Source organism: Nomia melanderi, chromosome 2 (genome assembly GCF_051020985.1).
Source record: "Nomia melanderi isolate GNS246 chromosome 2, iyNomMela1, whole genome shotgun sequence".
In the NCBI taxonomy this organism is placed as follows: Eukaryota; Metazoa; Arthropoda; class Insecta; order Hymenoptera; family Halictidae; genus Nomia; species Nomia melanderi.
Window position 1 is genome coordinate 25,419,005 of NC_135000.1, and position 15,368 is coordinate 25,434,372.

Here is a 15,368-nt window from a genome sequence, read left to right on the forward strand (position 1 = left end):
CGTTCTAGATAGTGCAATTTTAAGGTCCAGGTGAAAACTTTACCGCGGACGCTTTCTCAGGACAAACTCCTCGTATTATCTATCTTTTGCAAATCAAATTTATTTATCTTATCGCGGAGCATCCATTTTCCGGGAGATTAAACGGTTCTGCGTTGTTCTTTCCCCGGCTCTACGGTTTACGCGGGATTCCCCGCGAGAAGGGAACTATCTCACGTTAAACCGGCGCAACGAAAACGCTTAAATCCCCGTTTAATGTCTTCGGTGGGAATCCTACGGAGGAATCGGGGACCCGGAAAGATTCAGCGGGTCCACTGCGTCGCTGCGAAACAATCTCTGGCAAAGGAGCTTTCGCGAAAAGCGAGAGAGCGCCGCGGGTCAGGCTCGAGTTTCTCGTTCTGAGATGTGGAGCAACAATCCTGGGCTTCCACGTCACGCGTCATTAATTCGCGTTATTGCGAATTGCCGTAAAGCGATCCGACACGTCGGGGAACGAGGGTGAAAGTGCGCGCGCGTGCGCGAGCGCGAAAAAAGAAAAGAGAACGCGAGAGAGTTATTTATCCGCGAGGCGACCGCCTGTTCGCGAGTGAAACCGTTTTGCCATTTCCCTCCCCCCGAGGACGCATAAATCGACGTCAGTTGCCGGGCTCTGTATCGCGACCGGGATTAAAATTTCAATTGGCCCCCGACCTCGGAAATTACTGGGTATAATTAAAGTAAAACTGACGCCGGTACCATTAGGGAGTCCAGGGACAACCAGCGAACGCTTTGTTCCACGATCCAACGAACACCAGGATTCACGAGAATCGTGCGGATTTTCTCGTTAACCCTTTGAGTTCGTAGAGGTCAAGTTCGATTCCAGATTTATATGCAGTGGAATTAATATTGACCAATCGTTTAGATAAAGTGGATCGAATGGTTGCGTACGATCCGTCGACGCTTTGAATATTTCAACGTTTACGAACGTGTTGCGCTCGGTTCGCGAGTTCAAACGTCGCACGTGTAAATTCGTTGGAAGAAAGTACATTCGTATATGCATGGACCAACGGAGACGTCGTTAATAATAAAATGAATAATGAATTGTGAATCGTCTGCACGACAGCGAAGTATTGCGAACGCGCGATAAAGTCGAGTCGATTGCTCGCGCGTTGACCCTTAAAAAGACTTCGATTCGCAGACTCTTTAATTAGTGCAACCGCCGCGGAGATAAAAGTGAAAAACGAGGAAAAGGAAACCGCGGGGGAAAAGATAACAAAAGAAATAAACGCGGTGACCGGATAAGTATGCGAGAACTCGCGAATGGACGGACCGCGAACAATGCCAGATCGCGCAAGCATCGGCCATTCGAGGGACAGAAACAGCGACAGAGCTCATCTATTATTGGCGCAAAACAGAAATAAAATGCGGTGCCGACGGCCTGCGAAACCTGTATGGCACTCGCGTTGCGCCAGCAACTTTTGTCCTGCCTTTCGTTTCAATGCCCGCTCCGGCCATTCGAATCTCCCGCTCGCACGTGTGCGTCTCCGATACGCGAGACAAACCTCCGCGGTATTACTTTTTCATATCGAATAACGCGATTGTCGGCGGTTCCACGGTTCTCCCCGGCGAACTCCGCCAAGACTCTGCCAGACCCGAGACATCCCCCTTTTGTCCCCTCTTTCAGCGAGCTCGTTTCTCGCGTTGTTCTTTTATATTTCGCGAGGAAGGACACGTATCGCCCGCGCGCGTCGCACGCGCGCTATTCGGCTAGTCACGTCACCCCGCGGCTGGAACGTTTACAAACATTTGCATTCACGAAAACGCGTCCGCGGTGAATCATCCGTTTGTGCCCGAGAGACGCAGCGAACGCCGGATCGTTTCAAGCGCGCCGCGTGTTTAATCATACCCGAGACAGCCCCGAGGCACGGCCGGGAGAGCTTTCGGAGATTCGCGAGTGTGCACTTACCACAGTGATGGGGTAGACTGGATTGATAATTGTGAAGAGGAGAACGTGATTTGGTGTATTATTGTCTTCTCTGGAAAATAAGAAAGCGTGTAATTAGATATTTATTGTATACAGATACCAGATGTTTAACACTTAAAAGACCGCTCGGAAGAATTGTCTTCTAATTTCTGTCGAGAAAGTAATCGCTGCTAAATGTTTCAAAATATTATGAGGAAGTCCCAACCGGTGATAATTATCGATAAAATCGATCAGATCGTGAATGTTTCATTGCCTCCATTTATCTTCCGTTTTCCATCGAGAGCGATATTGAAATAGGCAACAGCTTTTAAACGACTCGAATGAAATAAACGTTTCATTTCACTGATATTTCCGATACATTTTTTTCCGCCCGTCTCCATAATTCGGGATTTGCGTCGAGTTTGCAACGATAACGTCGCTATCATAGGATAAAGCTTACAGCGCGGAAAAACGAATCGAACCATTAAGAACGGAATACATTGCAGCCTTAAATTCGAACAATTTAATCGTTCGGAAGGGTAATTCGATGTGCGGCACGGTGCCGCCGGTGTTGCAGCAGCGCGACGGTGCACGCGTCGAGCCGTGGCAGTGAAAAATTTTCTGCATTTCCCGGGGCAACGTTCAATTGCAGTCAAATTACATCAACGTGGCGCGCAGTTGGCGAAATTCTTTATTAAATCAGAGCTCGCCGGGGCGAAGAGGCCCGAATATTCGATTATCCCGAAGAGAAACGGAGGAAAAATTGTACTCGGTAATTTCCTTCCGAGATTCAACGACGTCCGCGATACAACGGAAGGGTCCTCTGCTGATAGATAGCCGCGAATCCATTTTTCATGCGCCCCCGCCCAACCTCTGTGCCGCTTCGGAGCCAATTGGAAATTCAACTGCCCACGCCCGTTTCCCTGCGGAAAGAAAGATGGACCGTCCGGCGGTTTTTGCAATGCAGAGTGACCAATTCCACGGGAATCTGTTGTTACTACTGCGAATTACGAAATTTCATCGAACTTCTCTTTCCTCTTAACTCGAGACTAATCTCCGAATATTCTAAGAACTCCGAGATATTATAGATCTCATTCTTTTCGAGGGAATCACGAACAGAAACGAAACCTGTGAAGAATCCCAATGGAATTTCATAACCATAAATTAATCCGCGGCAAAACATTTTCCTGGCGCCGACGTCTGGCATTCAGGGAGAACGCAGGTTTCGAGTGAACGCGGAATTCCTTTTTCTTCTACGAATTATCGACTCCGAAGTATCCTCTGCGGGCAACGGTGAATACTTTCTCGATTAATTCACTCGTAATCGATCGGTCGAAGTAGATTTCTCTGTTTTAGGAAAGTCGAGGCTCAATTTGTTAGCACTTTTTGCGCAATTTGACCTACTCTCGATAACATAAGTTGTTAAACTACCTTGATGCTGCGTCGTACCATGTGATTCTTTTTAGCTGACCTCGTTTCCTTCAAAAAGTTCATAACTAGCGACCAGTATGCAGAGAGATTCCACCGACTCAGTCGAACTTTAACTTAGTTTCAAATAAAATTAGAAAAAATCATGCAAACGAGACACGGGGGAGCTCTGTCTTATAATCAAAAAATTCATCCTGCGACTCTGACACCTACTTCATTCATCGCATAACTAGTCCGTACTTTAATTATTCCACCGAACCAAATCAACAGAAATTAAATTTTCGTTTTGCATCGAAGTGTATCGTACAATTCAATTACTAATCTTCTAAATATGCTCCAGTTATCGCAACTCTATTGAAAGAGCTTGGCGCACTCCCATCTCTTCGACAGACAATGTCTCCAGGCGCTCCCAACTAAATGCCCCTTAATCAAACACATCGTGACAAAGCTATTATGCACCGCAATCCTCGCGCCTCTGATTTTTCGTCAACCTTTCCTTGAAATGTAGCAATAATCCGACCCAGTTGCCAGCTCATCCCGCCCACAGCCAGGCCTTTTCGCAGCTCACGATCCCATGCCTTCGAACAATGAAATCACGCCGTCTGCACCTCGCTGCGAATTGTTTGGCTCGGTCGTGTACCGACATCGACCCACTTGCCGCTAATGGTTTCACGCGGAGCAACAACGTTGCAATAATGGCCGGCCGTTAAAAGCGAGACCGTGCCGTGGAATTGGCCGGTGATAACGGCGCGAGGAGCACGCCGGCGCATACGTCGAAATTAATTAAAACGTCGCAGCCGGTCACCCAAGTTTCAGACTGATCTGAACCGGCCCCACCCTTGGCACGGGCCAAGTCTAATAATAAGAAGTTCACTCGAGCGTTAAGCGTGAATCAAAGCGGCGGGAATCCGATATCGAGTGATATCCGCACGACGAACTCGCGAGCGCTAACTGCTCTCTGTAGGGGTGCCCGTGTCGCGAGCGCGTTTAGCGAGCGGACGCGATTGCGTTTGACAAGGCGCGTCTCGATAGAGCTCGGTAATCCAATCTCGAAGCATTTTCGAACACCTCTTTCATCGGGTATTATATATTAATTACCCTTCTCTTCCGAACTCGTCGCTTTTAATTCCACATCTTCGTTTCGACAATAACTCGCAACCATTAATGATATTCCTAAAAGAACGCGTCTCGCGCGAGAAACGATATATTCTCGAGCCTTGTGCACTTTTCAGAACCAGTTGGATTAAAGAGTTCGCTACGAAAATATATACAGAAACATTACCGATGAATCGTTAGTCTCGAAATAACCTATCAGAGACGGTATGCGGTCGATTAAGTATTAAACAGGGGAAAGAGAAAATATAATGTCACTCACCTTTTGCGTCGCGGCTCGTCTCCGTACCCGCCATACTCGTGGTTCTGAAACAAACGTGAACAGGTACATCAGCGGAGTTCGTATGGCAGAGCGTGAATAAATAAATCTGTCCTCGATCGTCGCCGTATCCCGCGGGACGGAACGTTCGCGCGCCGTGAAGACAACGACGCGCCGTATCGTGAATATCCGAGGATTGAATCGCGACGGTGCGAAAGAGGCGTGTACCTAGCTTCCGCCTCTGCCTGTCGTTTCCCGTTTATTGGTCGAAGGTTGCATAAGAGAAATGCGCGATGCGGTTTTGGCTGAATTTCGATGGTACGCGATGTCACCAGGGATGCGTACTCGAGCAATCTATTAATACGCGTCCACGCGTCTTTTTACGACAGCACCCAAAGCGACGGAAATAGTGCAGCGAGACGGTTTAGGGGCGGGTAGGTGTTGGACCTTAGGTAAATCCTTAAATCCTATGAAAAACTTCGCTCGCAGCGTGCATCGGAGTTTAGTAAATTATTATTCGCGTGTATACCCTTTGGAATATTGAAGAGTAAAGTACCTTGAAGACACTCCAACGTGTACACACAATATTCAACAAGAAATATAATTCATTATGGATTCCATTGTCGGTGTAACGGTCACTGATTAATAACACGATACACTGTAAAACTTTTCGCGATGTTAAAAGCGTTTAATAATTAGCGGGTAAGAAGATACCCATCCATTATAAAATATATTGGCCTGCTTTACGTATACTTAAGGAATATTGGAAAGTTTCTGCGACAAACTGCAAGGGCCCCTCCGCAAGAATTATTCAAGGAAAGAAGGACGGTTCCGTAAATCTTGTATTAATGACCGGGCCTTAAAAGCGCGTTCCTCACGGGAATCACTCGTAAACGCAAGTAAATCACCGTTATGCGTTTCGGTGTCGTCATTCGGTAGCCGTGTAACTTCCACTTTTAAAGTAACGACCGCACTGAATCAAGCTTTAATCGGGCGCAATTTGTATCCCTGATATAGCCCGGGGACGACGATCGAAGGAGCATTATATTCTCGATTTATGCAAATTTCGTGTAACGAACGATATCGCTAACAGCGACGGCCCGATATCCTTACGAAAGTAATTTAATTTCGTAATTTACGACGCCCGGATGCCCGGGCGCGGTGCTTGATGGAAACGTTATTTCGTCGCGCCGGCGACGCGGTTTTACGACGTTCCTCGCATAACACCGGCGGCCTGGATGAAAATTATTTAATCGTTCGGGCGCGTGTCGCGAGAAACGTGGCAACGAGCGGCAGGCGAAGACAACCGATTCGGGAACGGGAAACAATCGGCGACCACGGGAACACGATACCAATGAAACGGGAGACCGCCGCGCGACAAATATTAATGTTCATTATACCCGTAAACAGAGTCGATTACATGGTCGTTCGCATCGAAAGGCAGCGCGTAAAAGTCGTATAAATTTCGCGCGAGCTGCCGCCAATTTACGAACGCATCATTATTCCGCGGTCTATTTTTAAACCGACGCATACCGACCGTTTCATTATCGCCGGCCGATACGTGGCCGGGTGACGCGATCGGCGAGAAGTTTCCAGAGCCGGCCGAGCCCCGTCCCGTCTCCTCTACCGTGAAAAAATTGAACGCCGACGGAGCGTGTCAATTAAGATTTCCATCGCGAACTTTTCCGCGAAAATTCGGAGGCCCGGACGGCGAGGTGTGCCAAGTAGTCGGAAGGTGAAACATTAAGATCGTCTAATAGGATTAAAAGGCGAACTCCTGGGTAAACTTTAAGCACCTTCCGCGGATTATTCGAGGAAAAGAATACACCGGGCCCGGAAGTCGGTGCGATAAAGTCCCCCCGCGTTCGTCCCGCGAGCAGGTTTTCCGGGAGAATTGCGACGGAAGGATCGTCGCGGAGATACTCGGCGCAGGCTTGAAAAGCGCAGTTGGCATCTAATGACACGACCGACGGCTGAGTCAGAAAATCTATCCGGTGAATTCGGAGTACGTACGCTCGCGGTGAACTCCTGACCCGTGCCAACGGACCCCTTCAACGATGCACTGCCGTTCTTATCGGCCGCGCAACTGGCCGCTCTTTGAACGGAAAGTTAATCGTTCGGACGGGGGTCTGATAAAAATAACTCTTGCGAAACAGTTTCAATTGCTCGAGAGTTCTCCTTTCGTTCCCTTGATATGGTATTAATGGAAACATCGATCGGCGGAATCCTAAACACCGTCGACAAAGGGAAATCGAATCTTCTCGGTCCCTTTGGTTTCCACTCTGACTGATTAAAACAGTCTCGGTTGCTGGTTTGTAACTTCCAGAAGACTAATAAGTAGCCATCAGTACGTGGAACGATGAAAGATCGTCAGTTTAAAACACAAATTAGGCGACGCGATTCGTCGTAATGGTCACTTTGATCTGCACACGGCGGTGTCAATAACGCACGCAGCCGGTCATCCGTTAATTTTAATTAAACGTCAAAGCGCGTCGCTACTTGCGCGTGCCCAGTGATTGATTCGCGGGCCGGTTCCAAGCGGCCGCCGCGAAATCAAGGAAAACACGCCGCGGGACGGCGAAAAAGTTTCTGGCCCGGGCAGGTGGCCAAGCAAAACCTCGTCGCCGGCGAGGAGAAGATTCTTACGGAATACCCGCGGAGGAACGATCCAACATTTCTGACGGCGTGTCGCATCGTCGTGGAGAGCCCGCATACTATCGCCGTTACGAGGCACCGGTGAATCCCACGTAGAATCTGTACAACGTTGTTATAAACATAACTCGACACTGGCCACGCGCCAACCACGTGGTTTCACGCTCAATGGATCATGCGGACCGCGGCCGAAAAAAAAAGAGGGTACCACTGTGTTGACCACGCCTCCGATATATTACCCAAGGGCCGATGGAAACAGGATTTGCGCGTGGGTCGGTTCATTTCCGGTTGACGCGCGACGCCTCCGCCGGGTCCATTTTTGATCTCGGCTTGGTCAAACGCGTTCAGTGGTTACGTGCTTTGAACTTGGATAAAGGGAAATGCATTGTGGAAGTGGACGCAAGAGTGGAAGTGTATGATTAATTGGAACGATGGAAATGTTGGGTGATACGTATGAATGAGAAGGCATTCCGATCATGCATGTTACTCCAATAACGCAGAAATATTTCGGGATTAAGGGATTGAGACACTGCCACCAGAAACGAAGCACCATTTGTCAAGCGGTAACACCACGGAACAGGTGTGGACTATGGTGTCCAGGTGCCAAGAAAGGAAAAGTGGAGACAGTTCAGCCTGGAGAGACGCCAGAGCTTCGGCAGACTAACGCTGACAGGGTCCTAGGGTCGAGGTTCCACCGGAACAATGCCTCCAGCTAGTTATCCTGTGGGTTCAGTGGAACACTTTTGGCCCGGAACAGGTGTGGACAATGATATTCAAGCGACGTGGATGGAAAAACGGGGATAGCTTAGTTTGAAGAGCCAACTGGGCGGAGAATGGACGGATCGATATATAACAGGATTGTCAGCTCGGAGGTATCGTCGATGCGGAGTCGGTACTTTATTATTCTTGATATTTTTCATTTAGCACGAACGATAATCGAACGCAATTATTCGTTCGTTATTCCGATTAAGAATCGATTAATCGGAAAATCGGAGGAAATATTTGCAACATTAACGTTTCACGCCGTATGTGCAGCGATCGCAATCTCGCGCAATCAGAATTCACCGGGTCGGAAAATAATGTTGCGCCGCTGCTTTTAAATTCAAATATAATTGTAAGTTCGTGTCCATTTGTCGAGTACGATTAAATATGCACATTAGTCACGAACAAAATAGCAGCGGGAAAGGAAATAAAGTCTGACCGTTCGCAGAGGCGGCGATAATTTTCACTGCGAACGCTCCGTTTATTAACGGAAATGGACAGGGATCCTAGTCCCAAATGGATTGCGCCAGTAATAGCGTGGATATGCAAGTAGTTTATATCTAAATCAAGATTTTATTCCCGAGATCCGTGGATCGGAGGCAAATCGGAAGACAAACGAGCAAAATCAAAACAAGGAGAGGGCGTCGTAGATCGTCCCGGAGTCGAGTAGAAAGTCGATTGGCCATGTGCCAGCTGCGTGCTGATAAAGAGATTAAACCCTCAAGAACAACGCTTACGCGTTGTAGCGACTCGGACTGTCCTGCGAGCGAACTACTCGAGGAATTCTTGAAACTATTCGGGAAACCTAGTAGCGACTTAAAACTTGGCCATCTGTTGAAGAAACTAAACTAAATAGACCAGAGGAAACACTGGAACTATCAACCAACAAACTAACACTTCTACAATTAGTAAACTAAGAAAATTCATCACATTACCTTTCAACCAACCTCAGTCATTCCACGTTTAAATACTCCACAAGAACGCTTTTCAAGAAACCTCCATCAACCAGAAACCTTCAAACTCTACTCCACAATAGATTCGAAGCGAATTCGTTACGTCCACTTGTTCCCACAGTACGAACATCCCTCTGGCAAGGAGGTCCTCGATGAAATCAATCACCGCAAGACAGAGCCCATCTCAAGACACTGACCCTGCGGGATACAACGTTCCGCGCGAACAAAAACCATCGGCTCCCATCAGTCCCGTTCCTCTTTCCCACCGCGTACATCGCCGTGCCGCGAGCTTCCGTTTCATAAACGTTTTATCCGACGTTAATACCGAGCACCATGTTTCAAGGTATCAAGCCGGCGAACGCGTTAGCCTCGCCCAAGGGCAGCGGCTCGCGATAGAAGTTTTCAGCCACGCGTTGCGACGGCTCTCACGGGAATTCCGCGGCGAACGTTCTCGAACGGCGACTTTCCCGCCGCCATTCCCCCGCGGTCGCAAACGCCGGCTAGTTGTTGGCGATATTAAGGGGGCGAAATATACGGAAAGTTCGGTGTTGGGGTGCGCTTGGCAAGGATGTCGGGGCGAGCGGAAGCCAGCGTGGAGCCTGTAGGTAATTCATAGCCGACAAGATAATTGGGCCACCGCGATTGTACCGCACACAGAAGACGGCGACGCTAACCTAACGTGTACGGGCCGGGATCCATACAAGGCGGACGAAGAGACCGGATCGATCTAACGTTCAACCCCCCTCGCCAATGAATTTTCCAAGGAATTGCATGCGCCAAGTTAGATCGTGTTTACACGATCCATTTAGTTGCATTATAGCTTCCGGCGGGTAGAATCGCGTTTGTATGCGGTCGTGGGCGCGAACACGTGGCACTGCGTATCCCGTCGACTCTCGCGTGCCCCCGAAAGACATCGGCTCGGAGCAACCTCGACCCTCGACCCCCCGCCGAGCCGTAATAACGTTAATGGCGGAGATTAGGCGCGTCACTTCGGATTTACCAAACGCGGCCGCAGCAGCTGCTCGCAATGCAAAGTACATATTTGCAGGTTGTCGCGTACTTACGCCGTCTTATCGATTCCCAACCGCCGGAGTAGGGCAAGAGGGCGGAGGGGAGGGAGTGCAAAAGTGGAAAAAGACGAACGACTCGAGACAAGAGCGAGACGGCTGGCTAGAGCACTGGGCGAACGTGGGACCCGATCCGCTGCGACTGGCGTCGGGATATGAATGGATATTAAACAGCTCGAGGTATGCTCGGGTCGGGACCCGAAGCTTGTTCTTCTTCGACAGAAGCGGAATTATTATCACTGGCTCGGAGAACGGCGGTGACAATCGAGAGATCGAGTGGTCAAACTTTTTTGGAAAGTTCGTTTCGGAATTCGAGATTCGATTGAGTCTTCGTTGGAAGTTTCTGGTCGCAAGCTTGATTCGCAATGTGTTCTGTAGCTAATGGGGAGAATGAAGAGATCATTCCGAACTAGAAGATAAATTGAAAATGTAGAACAAAGTCGCTTCCGTCGAGATCCACAAGAAATTTATAGAGCACACGTGCGCTAGTATAAAGTCGGCGGGAAGTAATATTTTTTTACGCTCGCAACAGTTCCAGGAATTTTATTCGGTAATTATCAGCGTGGCTGAAAGTTAGGACTGTTTCGCTAGTAGTTAAACTATTTCCGAACGACCCGCGAAAGATATAGTCAGCGGGTCTACCCATTAAACTCCGGCCAAAGTGGTTAACTTAATTTTTGCGGCGCTCATATAAAAGCTTTAAACACATTCGTCTATAAAGCCGGTTTTATAGTGGTGCTTTTCTAGAACCGGCAAAGAGTTCTTTCCTCTTCGAGGTTGCAGCCTCCGCCACTTTGCTTTCGTCAGACGCTACGTGATGTATCCGAGCCGTATACAAACAGAGCGCGGACCGTAGAGAGAAACAAGGGGGATGTATTACAAAGGGTTCAGCGCGCGGATAGTGCACGGTAGCATTGTTTGCAGGATCACGGTTCGCTACCGGAACCGGCCGTATCTTATTTCACGCATATCAATGCTTATTTATACCAATCGAAATCAGTCGGGTGACCTTTACTTTTATTTTATCACCTCGACCGGCAAAAATTCCATCTCCAACAACTTCCATTCATTCCCCCGTATTTATCCTACAACTCAAAGCCGCTAAGCTAAACTCTAAAAGCTACCGACGCAACGTAGAGAAGAACGAGCCATTGTCGACGAACTAAACCGTTACGAGAGAAGCTCCACTGTTTACCAAACAACTCAAATCTGTCGCGCGAACGCGTAGCATCGATCTTCCGCGTTTCCGGGGCGAACTCGATCGAACATCCCGGTCTTCTAATCATTCCCAGGGTCGAGCAATTAAAGCGGAGATAAAAGACCGTCGGAGCTCCTTCGGCGACCTCGTTTTAAGGGGAGAAATCGACGGACGAGCGGAGAATTCCGCGGGACTGCCGGCGGAATCAATTTTCCGTTTTTATGGAGGGTCGGTTAAACGATTTCGCGGAACGTGATCCCGCAGCGGCGATGACGGCACGAGCATCGTCGCGTTCCATGGCCGGGGTCCTAGACTCATAGCCGGCGGCCGGTCTGGTTGTACTTCAATCATTGTCGGCGTAGCAGAACCTTTTCGTTACGTCCAATTGATTTCAAACGCAATTATTGGAGCAGAACAATGCGCACCGACGGTGGCGGGCGGACGACGGTCGCGACTTCGCCCCTCTGTGTTCGCCGAGGACACAAAATAACGAGTCGCTTAGTATTCACCAGGAAGTGTTAGTCGCCTGTCTGATCTAGACGATAAACGCGCGAGGAACGCGTCTGGTATTCGGAATGAATTTTTCGCCATGCGCGCCATCAATTTCTATCGCGACCCATCGCCAATAAAAAAAGGCGAGGAAGAAACGGTAATGATGTCTAATGGAATTCGAATTGCTCTTTTTCCGGAAAGTTAATCGATTTTCAAATTATTCGGATTATTAAATTCTTCAATTTCTACGAGCTCCGCGGGATTTATTACGGCGAGGAATAAAGAGGAATCGATGACAGAGTATAGAGAAATTAGATTCGATTCTTTCGCGTAACATTGACGAACTCTCGGATTATGCCAACCATGAAACTCTACGTGAACCAGCAACTCTTCAACTTTGACGAGGGTTGCGGCTGGTATACACCCGAGGACGTACTTCTGGCCCAGAAGACCCAAATAAGCAACTTTGTGGCTTATCTCGTATATCCAGTTAATGCGCGAAACGCTCGGCGGCAGTAATTAACGTTTTTACTTTGCGCACAAAAATACACCCATTTTTCCACCCGACGCGATAACGGGAAATAGAGAAAATTCAAGCTGCACGGAACCGACGATTATTTGCGGTAATCTGCTGAACCACGGGCTGAGTAATTCTACCAACCGAGATTAAGGCGATATTTGTAGAATATATGTACAGTTAACGTCTGAAGTTCGCGAATTTACTATTTACTTGGTAGACGTTAAATAACGTCCTCTCAGATGAAGTTTTGCAGCAGGTCTTCGTCCAAATATCGAGGACTTAATTAAAATAATCTCCACACGACTCTATAAATTTGACTTCGTTGTCAGATTCGCCATTGCCAACGAAACTACCTCGCGTTACACAATTTTTCGTATACTCCTTTAGCCCGATTTTCAATAGAAACATTGTAATCGTTCGTACGTGCACGCAGATTTATATTTCAATCTTTACATCCGGTAACATGTAGCGAATATAAAACCATACGAAAAAACGAATTTTCCCATCAACGCCCTTTTGTTCTGGCTGTTCCGAAATACCTCGGTTTCTTTTTATACAACCATTTTCAATCGAAACGCATCCCACAGCGCGAAAGAGAATCGGCGGTAACAATCGAACCACCGCGGAATACCTCCAAAAATAATCACGCGCCAGAATCCGTTTGAATATCGCTGCTTCTGACAGCAACGTACGAAACTAAACGGAATAGCGTAGAAGCCTGGTGACTCATGAACTTGATTCCGCGGCGTATCTTACGATTCATGTTCGCGGAGTGACAATCCCTTTCACCAGGTGTAATTTAGAAACGGTGAAACGAGCGGCTCGCTTTTGTGGAATCTATAAATTTCGGCGGAACGTCCTCGCTCGACCCGAAACAGGCACCACTTGGATTTTCCGGTCGCGAAACGCGCGTGATGGCATTCAACCCGTTTAACCCCGCGCCATTTAATGACCCGTGGCACACGGTGAAAATATCCAGCTTAATTTCAATAAAAATCAAAGTTATTCATTCATCGTTAGTCGATCGCAGGTTATTTTGCTACTATCAGACTTATAAATTGAAACTAAATTATTATTAACAGTGAGGTAATGTTACTATTATATATTACTATTCATTACGATTACTATTGTTCACAGTAAAATAAAAATCATAGTTGCAAAGAAAATTCCAATGCAAGGGGTTCAGTCTATTGGCAATCGACTGCGTACTTTCAACATTTGCTTCCGTGGAATTCGTTATGTTCCCATAAAAACTTCATAAAACCTCTTCCAATCTTCACTCTTAGAACACCTTCGCATATATCTATGTCTCGAAGGCAAGAACTTGATCCAAAGATACTGCAGTACTGAACTTTCAACGCGTTCGCTACCAGCGTTGAATGTTCGTGACGATCAATGTTTCATATATCGTGCAAAGAGCGTAAATTACATACGCGTTTCCATCTAATATCGTAACGCACGGTAAAATTTCCAAGAAATCTTCTTGATTGTTGTATTCTATACAGACGAGAGGTTTCATTTAATAAAACATTGTAACCGTGGAGACCGTTGTTCAAAGAAACGCTGCTAGCGAATGATTAACCCTTTGCACTCGAGAGGCGACTCCCACGCGATGATTTGATACAGTGAAATAATAAACTTTTGTATTTACCATTTAACTTTGCATACTGCATCAATACGTGAAATATTGAAAGAAAATAGCTTTGTTCCCTAATTTGTGATTTCTTGATAAATTCATTTTAAAGAATCTTGCCCACATCCAATCGGAAAGTATTGAATATTTCAAGCGAAAAACTTCCGAGTGCAAAGGGTTAAACAGCTGCATACGTTTCGGTAGCCAACGCAAGAGTGAACCAGTCGTAGGTTCCTCCCGGATGGCGGACAATAGGTGATTCCACGAATAAGAACCACGCCGGGTAATCCTTCGGTCGTGGTTAATTGGATCGGCGCGCGCGCGCGCACGCGCCCGTGGAATTATTAGACTAGAACCGGCGCGGTCCGACTCGATTTCCCGTTTCGCTTGTTCCGCGGCACGCGGAACCCCGTCACCATTGTCTTTTCGGGCGGAATTCGACGCGCCGCTCGTGAAACGTCGCCCCCGGAGGTGGCCGGCATTCGTGCATGCGCAAATTCTCGCGTCGCGCCGAGGCGCGGACGGACACGAGGCATTTAATTAAACGAAACGACCGTTGTATCGAACGCGTGGACGCCTCTGATCGCCGGCCGGCCATCTACGCGCGGTCCCCTACTTAGACGGATCTTCGAAGCCGGTTGCGTGCGATCAAAGAGAGCTGAAACGACGTAACTGGAACAGCTCTCGCAGCCGAAACGGCCTGACCGACCATCACCTCACCGACGAATGAATTCTGACTGGTTTGCAAATGTCAGATCGTAGCTTTCTGAAGTGTCGCGGACTCGGAGTTTCTTCCGTCTACTTTTCTCTTCCCGCGGTTCGAGTTTCCAAAATTCTGGGCCGATCCCAGAGCCTTTGTCTTCCGATGTTACATTACACGCCGGCTTGAGATACTATTTATTGTTTATTTATGAACTGAGTCGCTCAGAAGTGATTGCGGTTAAATCCATTTTTTGTTGTTTTCTGATGTCTGTACATTTTAATGGAATAAATGATACTCTATTGTTGCAGATCCTAACGTTTGAAAGAAGACTTTGTATACTATTCTGATCAAATTGAACCAAAAATTTGAAAAACCAATGTATTAAAAGACATTTTCTCGATTTTTGTTTCCCGGACTTCTGCGCCGCATTGGCTTCCGAGCGAGAAATAATTTGGCTTATTGTTCCTCGATATTGGTAGGTTCGTCGGGTGCCCCTTCCGTTGTATTTTCCCAATCGGTCATTTGTTTCGATTAGTAGCAGGCAATTTTCGAATTACAACAACCGTCGGTGCAAACAATACGTATTTGGCAGAATGAACTTTAATTGAACGCGTAATCGATGACTGTCAATATTTACCCTGGATAAAAG

At 47.6% G+C, this 15,368-nt stretch overlaps 1 protein-coding gene across 1 annotated transcript in view; it reads right to left on the reverse strand.

Moving 5' to 3' along the window:
* sm (heterogeneous nuclear ribonucleoprotein L) overlaps positions 1-15,368 on the reverse strand; it is a 256,255-nt gene that overhangs the window by 229,103 nt on the left and 11,784 nt on the right. Inside the window, exons 2-3 of the mRNA XM_076365095.1 lie at positions 4,743-4,786; positions 1,943-2,012 (exon numbers count right to left, since the gene is read on the reverse strand). Coding sequence (XP_076221210.1) covers positions 1,943-2,012; positions 4,743-4,786 — 114 coding nt within the window. The remainder of the gene's footprint in view (positions 1-1,942; positions 2,013-4,742; positions 4,787-15,368) is intronic.